This window comes from Choloepus didactylus, chromosome 1 (genome assembly GCF_015220235.1).
Source record: "Choloepus didactylus isolate mChoDid1 chromosome 1, mChoDid1.pri, whole genome shotgun sequence".
Classification (NCBI taxonomy): domain Eukaryota; kingdom Metazoa; phylum Chordata; class Mammalia; order Pilosa; family Megalonychidae; genus Choloepus; species Choloepus didactylus.
The window spans coordinates 30183355-30209177 of NC_051307.1; the positions used below are offsets into that span (position 1 = coordinate 30183355).

Sequence of the window (25823 nt, forward strand, 5' to 3'; positions counted from 1 at the left end):
CAAGCAAAAGCCATGATCTTTTAATCCAATCTTGTGGGATACTGGGTTTAGTTTGTTTCCATGGAGATGTGACCCACCCAACTGTGAATGACACCTTTGGTTAGAGTGTGACCTCTGATTGAAATGTTTCCATGGAGGTGTGGCCCTGCCCACTCAGTATGGGCCTTGATTAGTTCACTGGAGTCTTATAAAAGCACACAAACAGAAGGACCTCAGAGCTGCAACTTACAGAGACATTTTGAAGATGGCCATTGAAAGCAGAGTTTTGCTGATGCTTTGGAGGTACTTGCCCCAAGAAGCTGACGCAGAGACATTTTGGAAAATGCCATTTTGAAACACAACTTGGGAGCAAGCAGACTCCAGACACGTGCCTTCTCACCTAACAGAGGTTTTCGGGATGCCAATGGCCTTTTCCCAGTGAAGGTATCCTATTGTAGATGCCTTACCTTGGACACTTTAAGGCCTTAAGACTGTAACTTTGTAACCAAATAAACCCCCTTTATAAAAGCCAATCCATTTCTGGTATTTTGCATTCTGGTAGCATTAGCAAACCGGAACAGCTATGCTGACATTAAAATAGATTTCAGAACACAGAATATTACCAGGAATAAATAAGGCAATTGCCTAATGCTAAGGAAGTCAACTCCTCAAGACAACATAACAATTCTGAACTTTCATGCACATAGCAAAGCTTCAAAATTCATGGAGCACAAAGTGATAGAAGTACAAGGAAAAATGGAAAAATCCATAATTTTATTCAAATACTAAATCAGCCTCCTCTCTATAACTGATACAGAAAGTAATCAGTAAGGTGAAAAGGATAGAGAAGATCTGAAGAGCATTATCAATCGCCAAAACTCCAACCAACATTGGCAGAATGCACATTCTTCACAAGAGCACAGAAAAGATGTACCAAGATAGACCATAATCTAGGGCATAAAATAAGTCTCAATATATTTGAAAAGATCCAATTTTTTAAAAAATATGCATTCTCTGACCACAATAGAATCAAATTAGAAATTAAAGACAGAAAATATCTGGCAATCCCCATATATTTGGAAACTAAATAAAATTCTAAATAATCCATGGGTCAAATAAGAAATCAAAGTGAAATTAGACATAATTGGGGGAGATAAGGGGTACGGAATGTTTTGGGTGTTCTTTTTTATTTTTATTCTTACATGGGTTTTTTTTTTTGGAGTAATGAAAATTGAAAATGTTTAAAAATTTATTGTGGTGATGAATACACTACTATATGATGATACTGTGAACATGAACCATTGACTGTACACTTTGGATGATTATCTGGTATGTGAATATATCTCAAAAAATTGCTTAGAAAAGGGAAATTAGAAACTATTTGAACTTGAATGGCAATGTAGACAAAATATTTTAAAAGTTATGGAATGGAGATAAGCAGTACATACAGGAAATTCTCTAGCACTAAGTGCATCAATTACAACAGAAGAAAGGTTTTAAGTAAGTATCCTTAGTTTAACCTTAAGAAAATAGAGAAACAAAATCAAACTAAACCCATGCTGAAAATGTAGTAAGGAGAAAATACTAAAGATCAGATTACAAATCAATGAAAGAGAAGAAAAGAAAGCAAATAGAAAATCAAACCAAAGCTCCTTCTTTGAAAGACCAAAATAGCTGATGAACAAAGTCAGACCAATTAGGAGAAAAAGGGACAGAGACAGAGACAGAGAGACAGAGAGCAAGCGCAACTTACCAATATCAAGAATAAGAAAATCAGCATGACTACAGATTCTAAAAATATTAACCAAAAAATAAGAAATGTCATGAACAATTCTATGCCAATAAATCTGGCAAATTTAGATAAATTCAAACTACCAAATTTCACCTAAGAAGAAATAGATAACATGAATAGCCCTTTATCTATTAAATAAATTGAAATAATAGTTAAAAATCTTCGCACAATGACCCAGATAGCAGTGCTGATGAATTCTACTAAATATTTAATGAAAAAAAATCATTAAAACTAAGCACAAAATCTTCCAGTAAATAAAATTGGAGGGAACTCTTCCAGTGGCTAGTACTACTCTGATAACAAAATCAGACAAAGGCACTACAACAGAAGAAAACTGCAGAAAAATATCTCTTATGAAAATAGATACAATATTCTTCATAAAATTTTAAGATGTCAATTCTAACATCATATAAAAGAATAATACATCATAGCCATGAGAGTTTATCCCAGGAATACAGGTTTGGTTTAACATTAGAAAATTAAAAAATTTAATTCACTATATTAACAGACTAAAAAATATAACTGTATTATCATTTCAGTAGATTCATAAATAAAGCATATGGCAAAATGCAAAATCCATTCTCGATAAAATCTCTTGGCAATCCAGAAAAAAAGTACTTTCTCAGTTGATAAAGAACATCTCTGAAAAACCTACAGCTAATAACTTTTGATGGAGAAAAGATGTTTTCCTCCTAATGACAGGGAACAAGGAAAGGACTGTCACTCTTACCAGTTCTATTAAAAATTGTACCAGAAGTTCTAGCCAATTCAACAAGGAAAAAACAACATTAGATGGGAAAGGAAGAAGTAAAGCTGTTTTTATTCATAGTCGATATGATCATCTATGTAAAAAATCCTATAGAATCTACAAAAGAAGCTACTATAATTGATAAGTGAATTTAGTAATGTTTCAGAATATAATAAAAATATACAAAAATATATTAAAAGAGAGTATATATACATATATATATCAAAACATATCAACTCCCACATTTTAAGTTGCAGTTTATTGCATGCTAATTACATCTTAATAAAGGCATTAAAAATACATACAAGATAATTAGAAATGGGTTGATGGACTGGTGGTATAGGGAGGGGAATGTGTGCATGATAATGAGAATAACAGTAAAATAATTTAGATTAATTTACCCAATGGGGGGAAAAAAAGCTAAACACTTAATTATAGATCATTTAAATACCATTTGTGATTAAGAAGATCTCATTTTTGTAGAAATAAATTAAAAACTAAATAAATCATTCTAAAAGCTATTTACTGCCTTCCATTTGCAAACTTCAATAGCATTCCTTGGGGCTATTTAGACATAGCCCTTGTTCTTGAAGCATTAGTGATCTAGTATGTGAAATCATTTCACTCTTAAATTAATAATGTCAAGTCAAAGTGGAAGATACACTGATATTGTATCTCTACTGGAGAAGCTCTATCTTCATTTCTGTGTGTTCCTGGATATCTGCTTTTTTTAAAAAAAAAACACTTGTGGCTGGAATAAGAACAGTGGGAATCATGATGGGTTCCCAAACTCTCCTAGTAACCTCCAAGGTCAGTTTTGTTATTGATGACTTGCAACTGGTTGAATCAATTTGGTTTGAAAAGCCTAACTTGATTACTTAAAGGGTCCCCAGAGCATTTCTCTGAGATTCCTCAATGGGATGTTGGTGGTTTAAGCCAGAGACACAGCATCATCCTTGTATACAAATAGGGCCCTTGGGAATCTTGCTCTTGGGCTTGCCCCTTGAAGTCTTGCATTCTCTTCCTCTTGAAGCATCACATCCTTTGCTTTTAAATAAAAACCTTACATGAATATGCTTGTGGAGTCGGGGGAGTCTTTTCAAATATCTAAACTGGGGGTAATTTTGCAGTGGTTAACCTAGTGCTATGAGATTTCAAGGGGGAGTTTATGTAACAAAGCAGATGAAATTAAGAAACACTTGCTAGAAATGATGCTTGGATTCAGTCAAATGGAAATCAGCCTTACAAACATAATTAGGAAATTATATTTTAAACAGAGATTAAAAACTCTTCCATCTCACTAAAACTAACTGTACCTGCATGAAGCGGAAAAACAAACCATACTCAAAAAGAGGATTTAGTATAGGAAACTGGTTTTACTTACAATTGAATGGTTATTTAATTTGTAATACACTAAATTGAATTTTTCCTCCTTCTTAATGATTTTCTTTGTTGTTAGTATATTTGGTGTAGATTCTTATACTTTCAATAAAGGTCGTAGTTATAAGATACAAACAAAAAAAAAAGGCAAAAATATTAAGCATTAGTAACTTGCAGTGTGAATAAAATCCTGACATTTTCTAAGTTATGCTTTAAGGTAGCACATTTTGAAAAACAGAACTCATAAATGGCTCTTCAAAATAATTTATACATTAATTTTCCTGAATGTCATTCATCTCTACAATGTCAGAAGTATCTTGAATGCCTTTTCACCTTATTGATTGATTCCATGAAATGTTAAAAGTTGGCATTATCGTAGTAACATGTTGCCACCTATACATTTCATCAACTTTTTCATACAAAATTTAAGACTCATTTGTGTATTCATTGACCAAATGTTAGATAAAAATGACGTCAACCCCTACATGACCAGCAAAAGAACTCCATGTGGGTGATAAGTGAGTTCACTGCAGGGATCTAATTCCATTCATGAGAAATTTCTGCCTTCTCTTTAATCAGGCACTGAAAAGGAATACTTTGCATGAATGCATGCTCTTCTATAGGCTTCTGAATATATTATGCCATATTAAGTGTATGTAGGAAATCCTGGCTAAATGGGAAACAGACATTGGAGAAAAGATTAGGAACTATATTAAACATTCACATTGATCAATTATGTGGAGGAGAAAAGCACAGCAAGATTTGCTTAGATCTTTGAAGTTGGTCAATATATGTAAGATAGATAGATAGATAGACAGATAGACAGATAGACAGATAGAATTAGAAAATTTCTAAATAGTGGTTAGAAAAGAAATATGGAGGTGGAGTGCTAACTTCCATCTCTCCTGGGACAACAATACTGTTCCTGTGGACAACAATATCTCCTATCTCTATTTGAATTGCTTAAAAATAAACAAGTGCTTATTATTTCTTTTTGGAGTCCCAAAAGAAAAAAGAAAAAAGAAAAAAAAAATCCTCTTTGCAGCAGGGTTCAAAGCCTTGGTTCTTTAATTATTATAAACAAACCTGGACATTAAAAAGAAACCACCCCTGGAATTTCCCTAAAGCAGCAGAAGGCCACCAGAAGGCTACTTCTGGAAAAGGCAAAGACATTTTCTAATTGTTCAGATCACAGCTTTAAGTGAACTAGATCTAATAATTGCATAGAAACTCCTAAATCCCACTGCCCTGATTTAAAACTTTTAACTTCAACAAGATAAGCCTCTTTCTTTCTGTCTCACCTGTCCTTGACCCCAAGGGCTAAGCACCTAAGTTAGCTCTGGGGGAAGGGCTGGGTACAGAAAGATGGGGGAGATGCAGTTGAAAATCCTTTTTTTTTTTTTAATCAGGCCTGGAAATTACAAATGGTAGGCAGAGAAAAAATGCTGCAAAATAGGCCATGTTTGTAAAAATTACTATTTTCTGTATGGTATGTATTTCCCCTATACCAGATACATTTTAGGAATTGCTCTTCTGCAGAATGCCACGTTGCAAACCACTACAGTGGGATTCTGCCTTTGGTGTAGAGTGATTAAATCAGTCTTAAAGGGGCAGGCAAAATGGTCCCCTGTAAAAGTACTGTCGCCTCAGAGGTCATGGCTACAAAGCAATATAAACTCCCTCCCGGGAGGGCACCAAAAAATCTCAGCCACTATCAAAGAGTTGGAGAGGGTGGGGATAATAATGCCCATCCATAGCCCTTCAATAGTCCTGTATGGCCAAGACATGGTGCACAATAGTAGATTATCAGGAGTTAAACAAGGTAATACCACCATTGTATGCTGCAGTCCCAAACTTCGCTGGTTCATTATAAGAAATTAGTACCCAATTGTTTCAATGTCATTTCGGATTGGGTCTTGCTAATGCTTTCTTCAGTATCTCCCTAGGAAAATGAAGCCAGCCTGCATTTGCCTTCTCCTGGGGAGGTCAACAATGGACTTTTACTGTGCTTACCAAAGGCTATGTATGGTCTCATGGCAAAGGATATGGCTAAGTAGAAAAGTGCCATAAGTGTAACTCTGTTTCACTACATTAATGATGTCATGTTAACCAATAACTGTCTTAAAAGTGCCAAAGCAGCCAATGGCTTTCTTGGGGTTGTTGGGGTATTGGAGACCTTTGTTCCTCACTCAGTCCAAATGTTAAAACCTTGGAATGTCTTGATTAGGAAAGGCTGTCCTTGGGAATGGAACACTTCCCAATAGGCTGCATTTAAAAAGGCAAAAACGGCAATAGGACAGACACAATTGCTGGGGGTGTAGATCCAGACTTGCCCTGTGAATTGGACGTAGTTAGCACTAACATTGGCTTTGGGTGGCATCTGTGGCAAAGGTAACATTCTAAACGAATTCCATTTGGCTTTTGGTCACAATTATGGAAAGGGGCAGAACTGAGATACAGCCCCCTAAGAAAGCAATTGGGTGTCGCATATAATGCCTTGTTGCAAGTGGAGGGACTGACAAAAAGATACCCAGTCACCTTAAAAATGGCCATCCTTATACAGGGTAGGATAATCAGCATAGCTTCTAAGCTATGCTCTGGCAGTACCCAATTGAGCACACCAACCAAATGGAAAGCCTACAGCACAGCATTTTCAATACCAGTCCTCTGAATGCAGAAATGCACAAGATTCTGGACCAGTGTCCATACAGAGGATTCAACAGCTAATGTTGCTGCACCTGAACTAGCTGTTGAAATGACAATAATTGGGGAAAGACATTGGGATGCCTGCCAATGATGGAAGGTAACTTGCCAGCAGCTAGTGGCATCACTAAAGATGCCTTTTGTGCTCCCTGTGTCAACCACATGGGCTACCACACCAGATGGGACATGTGGACTACATCAGTCCCCTTCTGTTCTTGAGGTGTGCTTTTACTGCCGTGGACACAGTTACAGGACTTTTGTTAGCTTTCCCACTGGGGAAGGTGAACCAGCAGCCACCATCAGCTGTTTGGAAAGGGTGTGCACTCTGTATGGCATATATACACAAATAGACAGTGATCGGGCGGACCCCTTTCACTGAACAATGACCTAGGCATGGGCTGTGGACTATACAATCTCTACAACAAAAAGGTTTTATGCCCTAATCTGCCTGAACTCCACTTAGACATTGAAAACTGCAGCACCAGCGCCTATTGAAATGCTAACTGTGGGACCAATGCAAGTACTGATAATCCAAGTTAAAGGGTTAGCCACTTTACCACCTAAATGCGGAAATAGTAATAATTTGTTGTTGCTTGTGACTTAGACTATACAAAATGGGGAAAACGAGGTCAATTGGCCTTGGTGCTGACCTATGCAGCCACATTGGTAAGCCCTGGGGAATAGGAGCTACCCAAAATATTGTATTAAGATTTAAATGCTTGCTAAAATCTTTGTCACCAATCTGGGGCCTCCTATTTCCATGGGAACCTTATGCATAACTATGTGGACCCTTCATAAATCAAGATTAGCAGTTAATATAAGGGGAGAAAACTGCTGAGATTCTCAGAGAGAATATCCAGTACTTAAAATCTACCCATAATGTTCCTGTGCCTGGTATCTTGTTGTCAACTAATGGAACTCTAGCATATACATTGACAGATCAGCAGAAATTACCCCTTGTTGTTGTCCATAAACATCTTTCTTTTCACCTAGCAAACACCTTCCTGCAGTGCACCATAGCAGTAACTCATGCCCACAATTGAACCCAGTGTTAGGTTTGCATGAACTTGCCACCTTTAGATGCTGTCAGCCTTCCTTGGACTGTGACCCTTGCAAATTGCACTACATGGAATAACCTGCTGTCCTGGTAGAATTCAGCAATTATCAGTAGACCCCTTGTCTAAATGGTTTAATTCCCTTTCTTGACCAAGGCGGCATCTCTTTGTGAAGTTGTTATTTCTGTGGTGGCGGGGGGGGGGGGGGGGGGGGGGGGGGGGGGGGGGTTGTCTCCTAGTGTTTTGTTTTCTATGGATGCAATGTCTGTCCTATGGCTGATGTAGCCTGCTGCGTGGGAGTGGACTGTGGGGGCCTAGAGCCCGGGCCCCCTCCCCTCCATAGTGATTTCACATAGCTGCCTACTTGACCTGGACAGACATTAAAAGTCATCAGACCTCCCCAAGGGAGAAAAAAATACATTGTAAACAAAGCATTGAAACTCCCCTCCCCTGATCACTGTTGGTAACAAATGTCCACACCCTTATGTCACAAGATCCTGCTGAATTTTTGTTCTCACACCCTCCTTGTCCTAATTCTTATAAACCACCCCCAGCTTTTGCGTTACGCTAACTTCCATCTTTCCCGTCCAGCCACAGCCACGGAACAACCATATCTCCTGTAAGTCAGTCCTATTAAACTCCTGTCTAACTACAAAAAAAATAAAAATGTAAAAAAAAGAAAGAAATATGGAAAATTAAGGAGAAAAAAATATTTTCTTCTTTCCTTGTTACTAATCTTTGAAATTTGATGGGGTCAGTAATGAAAATAATATAGATTCAGTACAATTAGAAAATGTAACACCATGGTTTTGATGAATGCTTATTTATTGAGACTTGGTACAAGTGACTAATTTCTTGATAATTTTTACTCATTAAATTGACCTAAAATATCTGTCTGCATGATTGATTTAATTATATTATTGGGATGCAAGAGGTCAGTTCACTGTATTTATGCTTTTATATATGTTTTACATTACATAACATTGCATAAAATTTAAAGGGAAAAATCTGACATTTTTATATTTATTATAAATAGAAAAATGTATCTCTCTTCATTTTCTTAACTTTAAGAGAAGACTAGAAATAGACAAGATCACTGCAGCAACAAATTGTAGTATATATTCAATAACCACTTGCACAAATATCTCTGACCATTATTATCCACCATTGATTTTAATGTTCAAAAGAAGAGCAAAGGCACATTTGCTTTAAAATGATGCTACAAGCTATTTTTCATCTACTCTAAATTGTTCCTACTTTCATTAAACCAAGTTTGAACCAGTAAGTAGCAGATCATTTCTTTACACACTTACAAAAGATTCAGAAAATAGTGAAACATTATACCTTAAAAGAATACTACATAACAATTACCCTCTACTGGCAATATTTTAAATTTAAAAAAATTATTTTAAAGCCTTTCATCTGGATGAACATTTTCTGAGTAGTCTTGGACAGCCTTTTATTTAACTAAAGTTTAAGGCATGATGGTAGGTGTGTGGCCATGGGTTAAGGCAAAAGACATGATTTCAAATCTTTTAACAAATGTTCCCAAATTTTGTGTACAAGTGGCCAAATAGGTGTGTGTGTATGCACGTGCGCATATGAGTTGCATAGTTATCTAGTAAAAAGAGTTCAGGAATTTAAAGGAAAGGTGGCCAGTCAATTTAGCAAATACCTCTGTTGATTTGCTTTTGAAAGATTTTATGTATCATGTGAGAGTCAAGCAGGGTACGATATGAAAAAAGACAACCACTGTGTTGTTAGAGAAAGGAAAAGTTGTGGAACATGTTGGAAAGCTTATGTGAAGGTCCAATAAAGAGAAGATATAAGCATATTTAAAACTAGGAAAAAATTTGAGAAATATCAGAAAGTATATCAATGTTTTCTAGGAGAACAAGAAAGCCAGATTATTGGAAATACAATATTGAAGACATCTGGCAAGGTTTATCAGAAAGTATCCACCAGACCTACCTGTGAATTTATCTATATCTTCAATGTTTTTAAGTCATTTCCTCCAGGGTCAGCATATAAAATATCCCTCCTTATATTCCAGGTGAATCTTCCTTGTACATATCCTAAAATCCAATCATCTCCTCTAGTCCTTAACTCGACTTTGCAATATACCCCATTTAATAACTGATTTCAAAAACTTGAGGTAATAGCCATTGCCATCACTTATGTACCCTAATTTTCCATGAGTGTACATGTATATTCATTCAAGTCACTGCAATCTGAATTTTATGCAAGCTGTTCAGGTGATATTATTCACTCTAATGTCTCTAGCAATTGGCAAATTCAGCAAATATATTTCAGTTCTTTTTTTGCATTTGATACAGCCGAAATCTTGGAATTGCCTCGATTCCCTGTGGAGAGCCGTCTCCCGGGACGGGCATAGCGCATGCGCTGTAAACCTGCTCCAAAGTCCCCCCGCCCATCGAGTGGTGCCAAGATGGCGCCCACATCCTGCTTCCGGCTTCTGATGTATGTAACCACCCGCTGTATTCACCAATCATGCTTGTGTGCGTGGCGTTAGCCCATTGGATACACGCAAGGTTTATAAGAAAGTTCCCGGGCAAAGCTCGGGGAGACAGCCCACAAGGAGCCGTACCTGACGGCCGCATCGAGGTTGTTCTCCCCCGAGGTGTCTCGCCCCGGGTGGAACCTGTAAAGATGATGATTGCCTAGTCCCATTAAAAGTTTATCTGCTTTACCACCGCGAGTCCTGAGTGATCACAAGTGCTCCGGGTAAGACGTTGTCCGCACCCTCTCTCCCCTTATCTCTCTGGTCCCCATCGCCGGCCGACCGAGGACTCGAGGCGGGGCGGGGCGGCGCCGGACAATTCCCCTTGCTTCTGTGATATATGTAACATGATGTCTTTGCTTCAAATACTACCAGATTATACATTTTCATCTTCATTTCCTTGTCTTTTAGTACAGCCTTAATTATCTCTCACTTGAACATAGCAATTTCCTGCCTCCATCCTTAGTGGCAGCTTATTCTGGTCCCACAGAAAGAGTCCAGGTTTTTATTGGAGCATTCATAGTCCCCTATGATCTACCAATGTCTGCTTTCTGGCTGTTTCTCCACTTAATTCCTAAACCAACTGACTAACACCATGATCAATACCCCCAATGTATTATATTTTAGTCACAGTTATTGGAATTGTTTGCACATCACACAATTTGTTGCTTTTGTAGATGCTATTCTATCAGCCTATTTTGTCTATCTCTAGTCTACTCAATAACTTTTTTTCACATTAGATTTACCGCAAGTACCCTGGAAGATTCCTCACTTGACATACATTAGATGTCCCTTCTTAATATAAAATAGTCTGTGACTATCTGTAGAGCTGCACTTATATGCTTATGTTTACAGATGTTCCATAAATAATACAGGACTGTAGTAAGTTGTTTATTAAGCAGTTGAGATAAAACCATAAGTACCTTGAGGGAAATGATGTTGCAGTAGACTTATTAGTATTCCTAGAGCTAACATAATGTAAGTAGCTGGCACTTCACAAATACCTGTTGAATAAATGTGTGAATCCAATATAAAGGAATATTGAAACTACACTCAACAATCTTCAGTTAAATTTCTAAGTTTTCCATGAAGTGATGAAAAATTCATAATAATTTATCACCATCAGGGGAAAGTCAACGAGTAAAATGACTGAGGGAAACTCAGAGCAGTAATTTCAGGTTAGACAGTGCTTCAAGTGCTTACATACATGGGAAAAAACCACTGACATTCCATTTGCCAGCTTTCTGTGACAACAAACAACTTTAAAATCTCAGTGCTCGAAAATTATCCTTTCACTTTTTACTCCTGTTGTGTGTCTGCAGCTGCAGATTAGCCGTCACTCCTCCCCACATCTTCATCATGGTACCCAGGATGAAGAAGTCCCTATTTGGGTCTTGCTATCTTCATAGCAGAAGGAAAGAGTCAGACATCTATTGGAGAAGTACAGTTGTTCTTGATGTCTGATTAGAGCCACAATGTGTATTTTGGTTGCTTGTTTGTCATTGGTCAGAGAAAGTCACATGAGCAAAGGACTGGGGATGTATAAACCTCTCACTGCAAGCAATGCAAGTCATGTGGAAAAGAGCAGGGATATATAACATTCTTGAAGATATCACTGAGAAACTTAGCAAGGTTATATTCAACTGGTGGTTAAAACAAAACAGGACAATGAATTGGTAGGTGGAAATGTGGATGAAAATTTTGTAAAAAGCAAGCAAAAGCAGTAAGAGCAGCACTTCGTAAAGAGCCAAGATTTGACAAGGAAGATTTGACAAGTGACAAAACATCTGATTGTAGCATTCAGTCATGACTTCAGTATACCAGAAGGGAAGAAGACAACTAAAAGAGGTGCATTATAAAAGGCAAACCAGTAAGGAAAAAAAAAATAGAAGCAAAGAAGAGAGTAGACTTGAGATATAGTTTGAGGGGAGGGATACAAAACTAGAATCACATTTTGTAACAGAAAGAAAATATAACATGGGTAAGAGTAGTGTTTTTATTTTGTTATTATGTTTGCAGCTTCACAGTCTTCATTGAGACAACTTCAGAGAGTTTTTATAAGAGAAAAACAATAAAGGGAAACTTTGAGAGATCAAGATTTAAAAGGAGTCAGTAGTAGGGCAAAGTCAGTAAGGCTGGAGCAGAGTGATTTTTTGTGGTTGAAGTAAAGGCAAAATGTGATAGATAAGGATAGATCTCTGGTGATATTAGTCAATGTATTCCCTCTACTAGGTCTAGTTGCATCATCCAGAAGGAAAATAAATTGATGGTTGATTCTGGGAACACTGTTATTTTGAAAAGTTATTCCAGCAATTCTAAGGTGTGAAAGTTTCTGACCAAAAAAAAGGGAAAATGTGATTAGAACTGTAGATAAAGCATTGTTTAAGCAGAGGAGGTCAGATTAGTATCTGTGGTTAATTCCATTAGAAGAAAGTGGGATATGATAGGAGGATGACTTGCTGTGGAGAGGTCAGTCTGTCACCCACAGAATAAGATGTATGTGATTGATCTGAGCGGTACAAAATAACACATTTCAGTGTTTAACTCCTTATGAACCCTGAAATGAATAAGTATAGGAATAAAAAAGTAAATACTCCAACTGTAATGCTGACCATGATGGATTTGAAGATTCAAACTTTGTTAACTGGACACTGACCCACATGAGTAATCCTTCCATCAAAATGAATGCAATCATAAATACACAAACACTAACTTATGATATAGTATGAAAACAGATTAGAACATGCTAGAAATGTAGTAAATTAGAAATTACAGTATCAGAATGGACAATAAATGGTTAACAGGCTGTGCATCCCAGATGATATTTTCTTTTTAATATCAGACAGGAGTTAATGTTTTAGTGTAAAAATATATGCAATGACATAAACATGTGCATAACATATGATAATACTATTGCATACTTATACACTGATTTATACAAATAACTTTTTAAAGAACATATACATATATATACATATATGTATATACTGGTATTGTAATCCAATTTTAATAACAGACTACTGAGGAACAAAGACTTGCCCCTGATCAAATATATTTATATATGCCGCCTTAATTCCTTAAATATGGTAGAGTTAAATCACTACCACATTAAATAGCCACTGAAGGTAACCATCGCTTATTACATATAATAAAGAGACAGATACAGATGTAGATATAGAAGTAGAGGTAGATAATATGGCTACAGAGATGACAGAGGTAGATATAAAGATAGAGACACACACACTAAACTATCTTTCATGAACTGAATTCTTTGACGAGCAAAAGGAATTCACATAATTTAGCAGTAAAATCTAGTAGGATATTCTACTACATTTTATTCAGCATTCTTAAAAACCTACAAAATTCTTTGAAAAATGTTCTGAGGATGACAGTGTTAAGTAAGTCACAGCACCTGCCTCTGAGGCTGTAATGCAACGAAATGAGGTGGGAAGATTTCTGTCTGGTGTAGAAGGTGGAAGACATGAGTATTGAAAAATTTACACAGTTATTCTTGGTATAAATATATTTTTAAAATGAAGCAATAAGATACATACAAATTATTTAATGCTTACCATTAACAATAACAATGATATCTCGGAAGTCAATTTCTCCCCTAGCTTCCACTCTTCCTTCACACCTGTATATACCTTCATCGCTTTTATTGATGTTGAGAATCTGCAGATTATTGTTTGCTAACATAGCGAACCGATCTGGAAAGTAAGTGAAGGGGAGGAAATGATATCAGTAATTGAAGGTAGAGTCCAGTGTGCTCTAAATTGCTAAGTGTTAAAATATGGCACTTCTCTGACGCTATTAAACTTTTCATCAACAAAAAATTCAAATTTGAAAGTAAAATGTAATTTCATGACTTCAATTTTTTCTACCTCACACTGCCTTGTTACACCTTTTTTGTTCCTAAAATACATTCAAGACTTTATTTCCACATAAAGTGGTTAGGCTATTCTTTTCCCCATGGTACTTTGAATACAGAAATGATACACAAAAGAACAATGCAGAGAGATTACATATTGCAGACATGAAAACGTTTTGACTGAAAATATGTAGCAGTTTGGGAATAGGGAAAGGTTAGAGCATTTATTAAACATCCTTCCACACAGAGTAATTAATCTAATAATTTTGCATACCCTGAGGAAGCAGCTAAGTTATGTTATAATATTCAAGTAGCATAAAAGATATATAAAATGGTTATTTCTTAAATTTTATTGGGAAATTTTTTTTGGCTAAATACAAGATAATTTGACTTCATTAAATTTATTTCATGATTCCATTGTGTGTGTGTGCACACAAGTAAGCTGGTACAAAGTATGCATTCTCTGACTGCTTACAATAAGCTGGCCAGCCTAGGCAGCCACTCATCCTGACATTATTTTCCACAACGTCCAGCATCAGTTTATCATCATCCTAATTTTGTTGCGGTGCTAAAGGATTCCCTTCTTATCAAGTCAAGGATCCTCTCATATAAGGTAATGTTGAAACATGTTGTACAGGCAATATCCTGAATTTCATTAATCATCGCATCCATAGATTTCATTGTACACCACCTATTTGCTAGTTACTACATTGGGGATACATTGCTGAAAAGACACAGACTCTCCTTTCTTCAAGCCTTTTAGTCAAATGGAAATGCCATTATTTTAAGGTTCCCAGCCACTGTGATATCTAAGGGTCTTAGAGGTTACTCCTTGGGCCTACTCCAATGTTTACTGCCCTCCTCCTTTTATTTGCTGTCATGATAGAGAGGCTGGGGCAATCATGGAAGCCACTTATGAAAATAGTAGGGCCTCCTTCAGCCTGGATCTCTGAATGTATGGTATACATTTTCTTTCTACTCCTATTGCCAACTGGACTTTGCATGTGTGAGAAAGAAACTGCTACGGTGATAAACCATTCAGATTTTGGGTATATTTGCTGGAGCAATTCCTTAATGCAAGGGGAGAGGTTTGGACTATAAATAAAAATAAAGTCATCAGACTAAAGACCATCACTGAAACATGCAATCAAGTTGTTCTGGTTGTTTGAGAGATAAATAACTAATAAGTGGAAGTGTGATCAATTCAAAGGCTACCTCAGGAAGAAAATATGATTATAAAGCTATACCAATGGGCTTTACAGCCCAGGAGCTTAACACTTTTCCATATGTTTATAAGGTCTTGTGTATGAGAAGAGAAACAAAATTGTTTATGCAGATGCTTTTCCCCAATAAATTAAAGCATAAGCATAGTTTTTTCTCACTAAAGGAAAGAAATTTTGAATTACAACTCACTAGAAGTTCTCAGTAACTCAGAACCCCTAAAAAATAATAAAGTTTCAAACCCAATTAACTGATACCCCAGTCAAACTTGTGGCTGGAATTAGAATGAGAATCAGCAGTAAATTTGAAGAGCTAAAAATTAGAGAGTGATGCACTAAATCAAACCGAGATCACTGAAATATTGTGTTATCTAGCTTACTAAAATATGTATAATCCTTTAAAATATAATATTCTGTATGGATATATTTCATTTGAATTAAGAAAAATAGTTAAGGGAAGCATGATCTTAATCAGGAAGGTAATATTTGATATAAAAATGGAAGGAATTACAGCCCATGCAATACATATTTTTGACAGGAATATATCAGTGTTTCTTCTAATTGTAAAATTCTAGTTTCAGATGGCCCATTTTAATGAATTAGTCTTACTATCTGTGATATATTTATATTTATTATATTTATATGTATGTATTTAAAAACAACTTTTTTCCACACAGAAAACAAACTATATGAAAGCTGCATAACAAATGCTAAATGTGTATGTAAGTCCATGGACCGATGTCAGCAAACTTTCGAACCAAAGCCCATCACAAACGTGTGTTCCAGAAAACTTCTGAAGAAGTCATTTTAATCATTTATTCATAATTATGGATATTAGAAATATTTTACTACTAGAAATATTTTACTACTACAGATTTTCTGTTTCTCTGTTATACAATTACCCACATTTTAATTATTGTGGTAAGAAAAATAAATGAAATCAGATTATACCCAGTAAGATGTCTGCTTTATGCCTCTTTAAGCAAGTTATTTCCTAAATCCTCTTTTCTTCTCATTTTACACTCACTCAATGCTTGGTCACATCTACTCTTATTGCTTCAATGGCCATCTATTTTTGATGACTCACAATTTTTCTTTGGACCAGACCATTCCACTGAGATCCAGAACCACCTATTTAACAATCTACCTAATATACCTACTTAGAAGGGTTTAAGAACTTTAATCTCAGCATGTCTAAAATTTAGCTATGTCCACCTGAAATTTCTCAGCTGGCATTCTCCAATTTGTTGAATACATTTACATGGAATTAGTTGCCCAAGGCAAATTCCATAAGTCATCCTTCAGTGGTCTCTCCCTCAGTGAGGGGGATTGTCCCTAATACATCAACCCCATGTCCTATCACTTCTCCCTCTGTCATTTACTTAGACTAAGTATCCATCTCCCTCAGCATTATTTCATCAACAGGAACTGTTCTCTGTGCCTGGAGTTGACATATCAGGTCATGCCACCCTTCAGTGGCCTCCCCTTTTGATAAAGTCTAAATTCCTTCATAGAGAAGTCAAGGCCAGGTTGTTTCATGAAGCCTTCCTCTCCAGCTACCTTAATTAGTCCCTTATTAACAAAACCTTGTTACATTTATCAATTAGATTATGCATTATAGTTAAACATATACTACAATTTCTAGGTATCATGTTCTAGTTATCCTGAACCTATTACAGTTTCTAGAATATGCCCCCCCTGCTGTCTTTCTTTTGGGGGCTATAGTGCATAGCATTCTACTCTCCTGAAAAGCACGCACCAGTCTTTCCCTGGCTAAACCATATTCACTTTTTCCTCCCAAAGGTTCATCTTTGACAGCCTCCCCTACCCTAATTAGATTAGGTGTGTGTGTGTGTGTGTGTGTGTATATATATATATATATATATATATATATATATTCATCTTCTGGACTTTCCTTACCATAGTCCTTAACATATTTTGTTTTCACTAACTTATCTATTTGTTTTTCCCTCTGTTAGTGGGCCTATTAGTACTTTATTAGTGTTAAATTATTAGTATTTTGAAGACAGTGAAATGCTCACCAACATCCAACACAGTAGCTGGAATATACTGTTTTCAATAACTATTGAATGAATTTTTTACACTAGAAGTAGATTACTTTAAAATTTTATAGTACAAGATGATTTTATCCATGCTTTTTCATGCAGGAAGGGTACTTCAACTGGGCATAATCAAAGCATAGAGGAAGTTCAAAAGGTAGCTTTCAAACTGGTAAAGGCTGAATGAGCATCAGCAAATAGTATAGCCCTTCATCTGTATGATACTACAAGTAGGATAGTCAATTTTTGTAACAAAATGTCATCTTTACCCATAAATGCTTGGATTCTATAGCATATGGTTCTCCTTTCAGTGAGAAGCACAGAACACTTCCATGTCAAGTATTCTACAGGAATTGGAATTTTGAAACATCTACCACACAGTTGCTACCAAAAGCATAGCTAAGAAGATGTATATTTCAAACTTGCATTCTTTTATCTGAACTCTCTAAACTGTACCCTGTACCAGGATATAGCAACAGAAAGCTGCCTAGATCCACTGAATTATTGTAAATTCCCATACATGTTCTTTTCATAGTTATACATCCAATCTTATTCAATTGGCTTTAAAAAAGGGATCATATAAGATGTAGTCTGTGAAGAATGTTACCTCTTATAAATCCCTTATGGATGTTCAAACTTTATGATAATAAACTATATGGCAACTTCCTCTAATATTCCAAAGTTAGAAAAGCTTGTCCTTCCTTCTATTTCACTTGCATCTTTTTATATGCTAGAGTAAAAGAAAAATACTTCTCTTTTTGTTTTGCCTGCTAATCAGTTCAGTGTTATGTTTCAAGTTTAATTCCCATCACTTCCCCTACTTTGGATTTTGTTGTTCAATGTCTAACCTGAATGCATATCATTTTGGTGTAACTGAATACAAAGATTTAAAAAAACTCAACAAGAAAAAATGAAAAAACGATAAATAGCATATATGCCATTTATTAGTCCCCTACAATATAGCCAAATATGTTATTCATCACTAAACATATATTAATCATATGCCCAATGTCTCATTTAAAACTTGCAACCATTCTTTAAAATGGATAATAATACATGGTTTACAGATGAAGAATATGAATTAGGTACAGAGCATTAGAGATGCTGCTCAAAGCTTCAGGGTCAAGGAGAGGATTTGAGCCAAAATGGAATTTTAGATTTACATCATTCCAGCCTTGTAAGGTGGAAACAAAATGTGTAAGCTGTAGCATAAGCATAAACCCACCTTCACCACTATACTTGACCATGAATCTTTGCTTTGAGTCTTTTGTTTTATATGCCATTTTAAAAATATAAGTTATTTCCAAAACTTCTTATGATTAAGGTATACATTAAGCCAGATACATACATGAGAAGTCTAAGCTGGGCTATCTGAAAATGTTTAGGCATTGCAATTTAATGGATATAAAAAGATAGACTTTATTTTTGAGGGAGACAAAAAGTTGAAAATATGTTGCACAATTACCCATACAATTCATTAATAAAATCCAAAGCAGTTATGTTAAAATAAAAAAGAGGAAATAAAGTATTATTTCTAATTAGCTTATTGTAAGAGAAAAATGAGTATTAGTCAATAACTAACAAGCATAGTATATGATGAGTATAGAAAATTTCTCTAAAAATTAAAAAAGAAAGATTATTGAACATGATTATGATAAGTTTTCTGTACAAATTCTAAAAAAAATGTGTGCTAACTCTGTACTTTTTCTCCTTTATGCTGTGGAAGTTTCAGCTCTTAGAAACACAAAACAGAATCATCTATGATGGAAGGTATTCAAAAAGATTCAATTACTTTGTACCGCTCCATAACACAGGTGCATTGATAAATGTCCTAAATTTAAAATGCTCCCAATGCACAATGGTAAAGCAGCATAATGTAGGCAAATTTTGCTTTCAATTTCAGATGTGTTATTATTCTGGAATTTGAGCTCACTCTGAATAAAATCATGAAGACAATTTGAATAAATGCACTTTTCTATTATCCATACACATCTTACCATAATATTTAGAACATGTAGGTGTCCTTGAAAGCACAACCCCAGAATAATAAAAAGGATTCATACTGGTGTTATTTTAAGTTTCCATGTAGTCAGACCATGGAATCACGGTTGAATTACAATATGTAGTATCTGAATGCATCAAGATCAGCCCCTTCATTTGCTTAGTATCAATGTACTGTTTGAAACATAGTAATCTTTCTTTCAGTCTAGAGCAGGGATTGATAAACTTTTATGTAAAGCACCAGATAGCAAACATTTAAGGGTTTGCAGGCCAAACTATCTACATCACAGCTTCTTAACTCTGCACAAAAGCAGCCTTTGACAATATGTAATGATTGGGCATGGCTGTGTTCCAGCAGCACTTCACAAAAATCAGCAGGCCAGTTAGATTTGACCCTCAGGCTGCAGATTGCCAATCCCTGGTTTAGAACTTTTAAGATTCTCAAAATAGTCATTTAATCTTTATGGTAAAAAAAATAAAATTTTTATTTTCATCCAGGTAGACTAAGTCTTTTTTAAAAATTGTACTATTAGTAGAACATATAACTTAAGGAGTTACCAAAATACTAACTGTCGGAAATAGCAGAGACTTCCTCATTATGATACAACCAGCTGACAACAGGTGCAGGTGAGCTGCTAACTCGGCAAACCACTTCTGCATCCTCTCCTTGTTTGAATTCTTGAGGAGATACAACTTCTTTGAAAGTCAGTTTTTCTGTGTCAAAAAAGAAAAAAAAGTCATAAAAATATTATTGCTTATTTCTCCCTTTGATGTATTCCAGGTTCTGTGTTCATTTATGCTATAATAAAAGAATTAGGTAAATGAAGATCCCAGTTTAAACCAGATAATCTCATTCTTCTATTCAATAATTTCCCATCTCACTGAGAATAAAATCTAAAGCCTCTCAATGTCCTACCAGGACATATATGAATTGGACTCCACTCCATCACTGATCCCAATTTCCCACTCTCTTCCTAGTCACTCCAGGCAAACTGCTCTTTATAGTTCTTTGAACATTTCAGGCTGGATCCCACCTCAGGGCATTTACACTCTTTGAACAGGCTTAAGACTTCTGCAGAAATGTAATTTTATGAGAAAACTTGTTGATCTCCTCATATAAAATAGCAATCCTCCCACATTCTTCAACTTTCCCTGTAACCCTCCTCCATTTTATTTCTTGGGTATATAATTCCATAGGAGGCCTATCTATGAGAACTTTTCCTAAATGTAAGTCATTGTTCTTGCAAAAAAAAACACATACACAAACAAACAAACAAACAAAAAAACACTTTCTATTTTCACCGCTATAAATAAATACACTAGGAATCTTCCTTTGGTATTATTTAGCATAATGTAAAATCATTCTATATCCTATGCCAATGAATTTACCATTTCAGTTTAATTTTTTGCCATTTGTGAAATAGATGTTAGGAGTCACATGAATAAGAAGATATCTTTTTTCAAAGAGCTTAGAATCTAGCAGGGAGAAAACTCCAAATCAGGAAAAATGAGGATAACAATGAGCCAACAAATTGTTTGGCTATCAAACGGGAAGAATCTCTTGTGGGAATATTCTGACTTCTTTCCTGGTTCTTAATATTAATTCTAGAATAAAAAGAAATGTGAGGAGATGACAGCTTATGGGCAAGTATTGCAAAAGTACATGGAATTTTTCACTGGTAGAATACTATCTACCACTTACTGGTTGTAAAGCATTGTTCTGAGTGCTCTGTGTAATATTGATTAATTCAGTCCTCAAAACAGCTCTGTGAGACAGGTACTTTTATAATACCCATTTGATAGATGAGGAAACTGAGAACAGAAAAGTTAAGCAATTTTTAGTGGTTACAAAACTAAGTGGTAGAATCTGGTTTCAAACCCAGGATTCCTAAAGTGGTTAATGATTCCTAAATGTGAGAAGGTGAAATTAAGGTAGGAAGCAATCAATCTCAAGTCATAAAATAAAGTGTAAATGTGGAAAACCTTGCTAGTGAAAATGCCTGTTGGAGAAGTATCCCGGCTAGATGTTATTCTCCCCTAGATAAGTATTCTTCTTTCTCTGTCTACTCCTGTTCACTGACTTCCCCAATTCTCTTTCTCAGTGCTATCATATATACAATTTAATTTGTTCTAACCACTACCTTTGATTGACAGGGGAAAAGTAACCTGAGTAAATTTCCTATCACTAAATAAACAATTATTTTCTATTTATCCAACAGTCTTAATGGCATGAGAAATTTAAAACATTTCCATTCATGTTTTTTAACCAACTGAATTTGTTCCTAGATCTATGTTTATAATCACCTATTACCTATTATATATCTTTGAGATGCACTGTGGTAAAATATAAATTAACTGATGTCTGTAAGTTCTTAGAACATTTCCTAGCAAATTTTTAGTTCTCAATGAATACTAGTTTATATAATTAAATAAATTTCATTTTGCTTGAATTTTCATAAGAAGCGAAAATTTCAGTCAACTAAAACTTATAAACACATGACTTACGGTAAATTTCCAAAACAACTGTAGCTTCTTGGGTCTGTCCTTTGGCATCTGTTGCTTGACAACGATATATCCCTGCATCTTCAATATTTGCGTTGTAGATGGTTAATCGTGACCTAACACCTTCCTTTTGCACCACTACCCTCTGTGTCGAAATTATCTTCTCTCCTTGAGGGTTATACCAATCTATGCTCTCAGGTTCACCAATTGCTGCAAAGAGCCATGGCAAAGAACTGTTTGAAAACATGTTTCAAATATTTGTTTTGGCATTGGCATTTATGATTATGTAACAACCGTTCACAACTTAGAAATAAATGTAAATAGGAAGAAGACTGGAAATCTGAATCTTACAAAATTGCAAGTAAACACAAATGTTAGCACACATGTTCATCCTTATTTAGCCAACACTGAGGTTTCAATCCTGTTTGACTAAGTGAAACCCGAAAGTTCCAAAGGATACTTCTTGTATGGTATTTAATCTGTGATAGTTGAATGAGCCTTTATCTTAAAAATCTGTGAGTTATTACAATGCTTAAATATTGAAACTACCTTCACCACTGAAGAAGATGTAAATACCACTTGATAGAAAAATCTGAACAGAAACTCTGTTACTAACATGTTTACTGGCTTGATTCTCAGGTGAGGTGGTAGCATTTTTTTCCTTGATAAAAAACAGAGCTCACAAACATAGAAATATTTAGCAAAACAAACTTTGTCCTTTGATGACAGTGAATTTTGAACTAATTTCCTAAGTTAACAAACTTGTACAGATAAGACTAATGACCACTCAAAAAATGGAAACCTATTCTCTTTACCCAACTGAAGTGAGTAGTTCCATCATTTTAATCTAAAACTATTAACTAACCATATGATAATTAGAATTCATTGAAATATACTGTCAGGCAATTACAACCAAATCATTATAAGGTAAATATTTATTTAAGTTTTCCAATTCAGAAACTAGGTTATAATCCTCTTTGTAAAAGGAGAAACTTCCTATGTTTGCTTTTAGTCACCAAAAGGATGTATGTCAACTAATTACTTGAATTATAATTGCTGGAAGAAAGAACATTATTGACTCAAAAATATCTGGGAAAATGTATAATGTCAACAAATATATGCAGGGCCCCTTTAAAGAGATGGTTCCTTCTCATTTTTTCCAAGAAATGGTTTTAGAAACAGATTATCCTGCTTTAATAACAAATTATACATGCTTTAGCAAAAAGCATAAATGTTTAGTTAAACTATAAATGAATGATAGTTATATTATCTTCAGTTTTCCAAGTAGAACTCTAAAACCATAGTGGTTGTAGAATAAATCACTTTTTTTGGAGGAAGGGTGGGTTGTTGCTTTTAATTCTCCCTCCATAGAGAAATTAAAAATAATAGTTCAAAAGAGAATCACTATAAATTTGAACAATACAAAATATATTTTACACAGTAACTTAAATAGGACATTATGAGAAATATTTTGTTATCATAGAGAGTTTTTTAATGCATACAGTTTATTCTGGATTTTTATAGAGCAGTCATAATTCTCTTTGTCCTTTTGTCTCTAATAAATAACTTCAAATGAAATGTTCCATATTGTTTTATTGATAAGACTGGATTATTGGACAGGTTACTAATAAATGTCATTATATATTTATTTTCTTAAAGACTTTGCTATAAAAATTCTTATACTATACATGAAACACTGTTATTAGTTCTAAGAGGGTATGACTACCTTCTAGTTTAAATTTAAGACATGTATTTTATTAAGCTTTAAATGTCTGTGTTTTAAGTTATCATTGTCTATCTAGTAGAGAAAATCCATACAACCATGATTTGCATAGATTTCCTAGATATTTATTTTTTAGATTCTTGCTTTACTATAATATTTAACATAAACAAGGACACCTTTATGAATACAGTGCAGGTCTTCACTATAAATCTTTATGAAAAGTAGTTAATTATTGCCTTCTTATTCAGAATGAGACAGTACCACTGAATAACGTTAATTCATATTTCTGACTTATATCTTAATTTGAATTATGTGAAACATACAGAGCCAATTACAATACGCAATTTACATCATAGTGATAGGCAAATACATGAAAGGAAATAATTTCACTTTATTTTCAAAATTCAGTTTTAAACTATTTTATTATTCTGTGATTATGAGATACGGTTGAGCTGGGTGTATGTGTATGTGTGTGTATGCATGAGTATTTGTATTAAATATGAATATAATGAAATTTAGAAACACTATCAAGTGACCCATAATCTTGTGCTGGAGCTGCTGCTAACAATATAAATGATGTTAAACCAATCTCTCCCTTATTATTTGCTTTCCCTTGTAGCAATATACAAAAATATTTATCAACAGACCCATCAATTCAGACCTTTAAGAAGGCAAATGTATGAAATATCACAAGTTTTATAAAATAATTTTTTCAAAAGATTGTGATATCATAAATATATATGCATATACTTGTGAATGTGTATTATATATGTGTGTATACTATTAATACAATTTATAAATATGTTATGATGGCTGTTGCTATTTTAATTAATTTTAATTTTATATAAACACCATTGCCATTCACAAGGCAACTTTTAAAATGGATTTCATATCAGCAACGCCTACTTCAATCCAAAGTTTTGATTTGCTTTCATACAATCAGTGATAGTAAAATATCTAAAATATTCTCTTCAGCAAGTTTGAGTCTAAGTGAATATTTATTTTTTAAAACTTTTGGTAGGAAGGCTTGTATGCATAAAATGAATATGATGAATATAAATAGAAGTAGAATGTATTTATATGTGAATTAGGCAATATGTTGAACTGAATTTTATACTCAAGTATTTATAGATTGTGCAAAATAATTCTGCATATATCTGATTAAACAGAATGAGGTCTACATAATTTTCCATAGGTATCATGATATATGATACTTTTAATTAACAGTCACAAAAATAAGGCAAAAGTTTTCCTGATTAAATAACTGGTTAATTAAAAAAATGATTATTAACTTTTCATAGGGGTGGATTTGATTTTCCATGTTCTAAAATTTTCATTCAGGTGTAACTATGATGCTATATGCCATATCTAATTTATTCATTGCGTATTTACAAAGATAGTTCAGTTATTATCTTTATATTCATCCTAACATTACAGCTTAGAGAGATATAATATTTAAACTTATTCTAAAGTTATTATGCATGTATTTATATACAACTTATTTTCAAAATAAATAAACTAGTTCATTTGGCAGCCAAAATTAATAACTTGAATGAATGGAAATAGAATTCATGGTGTTTAATATTCAAAATGAAATCACTAACACTTTTCAATCATTATAAACCTAATGATAATATAAGATGCTATTTTTAGAAAATTAAATCTTTAACTATTTAAACTTTAGACAACATATTTTATAAGTAATTAAAGCATAAAAGAAGTGTTCTAAAAATCTTTATAGAAATATACATACCTGTACATGTGAAGAATTTAGATTCGCCCACACTGAGCTCTACTTTGCTAAGTGAAATTGTCACTTGAAGAAGAGCTGAAAAAAAAGAAACATTTGCGTAACAATTAATTGTGATTTCAAACATGAATTATAGTATTTTAATACACAATGTCTAAACCGCATTGTATAAACAGCAGTTTTTCTTCCAAAATTTTTTTGCCGAAAACAAGGGGAGTTTTAAAAAATACAATCCAACTACATTATAGTTGTTACATTATTATGCATTTCACAATCATACTAAATTCAGCACTTATTCAAGTTAACTAAATGAGCAAATTCATGCTCAGACATCCACTCCATGTTCATAAGCTAAGTCTTATATGTGCTACCAGATTGGGCAATAAATAAGGAAAACATTTGCTAAACAGTTGGACACTTGTTTGAAAGAGTAAAACTTACACTATAATTACTACTATATAAATATAAATTAATTATTTTGACTTTTCCATAAAAAGAGACATGCACAAGAAAATAAG

General features: G+C 34.4%; 1 protein-coding gene across 1 annotated transcript in view; it reads right to left on the reverse strand.

The window, feature by feature from the left end:
• NCAM2 (neural cell adhesion molecule 2) overlaps positions 1 to 25823 on the reverse strand; it is a 571781-nt gene that overhangs the window by 252453 nt on the left and 293505 nt on the right. Inside the window, exons 2-5 of the mRNA XM_037833245.1 lie at positions 25309 to 25383; positions 21836 to 22042; positions 19901 to 20044; positions 13751 to 13888 (exon numbers count right to left, since the gene is read on the reverse strand). Coding sequence (XP_037689173.1) covers positions 13751 to 13888; positions 19901 to 20044; positions 21836 to 22042; positions 25309 to 25383 — 564 coding nt within the window. The remainder of the gene's footprint in view (positions 1 to 13750; positions 13889 to 19900; positions 20045 to 21835; positions 22043 to 25308; positions 25384 to 25823) is intronic.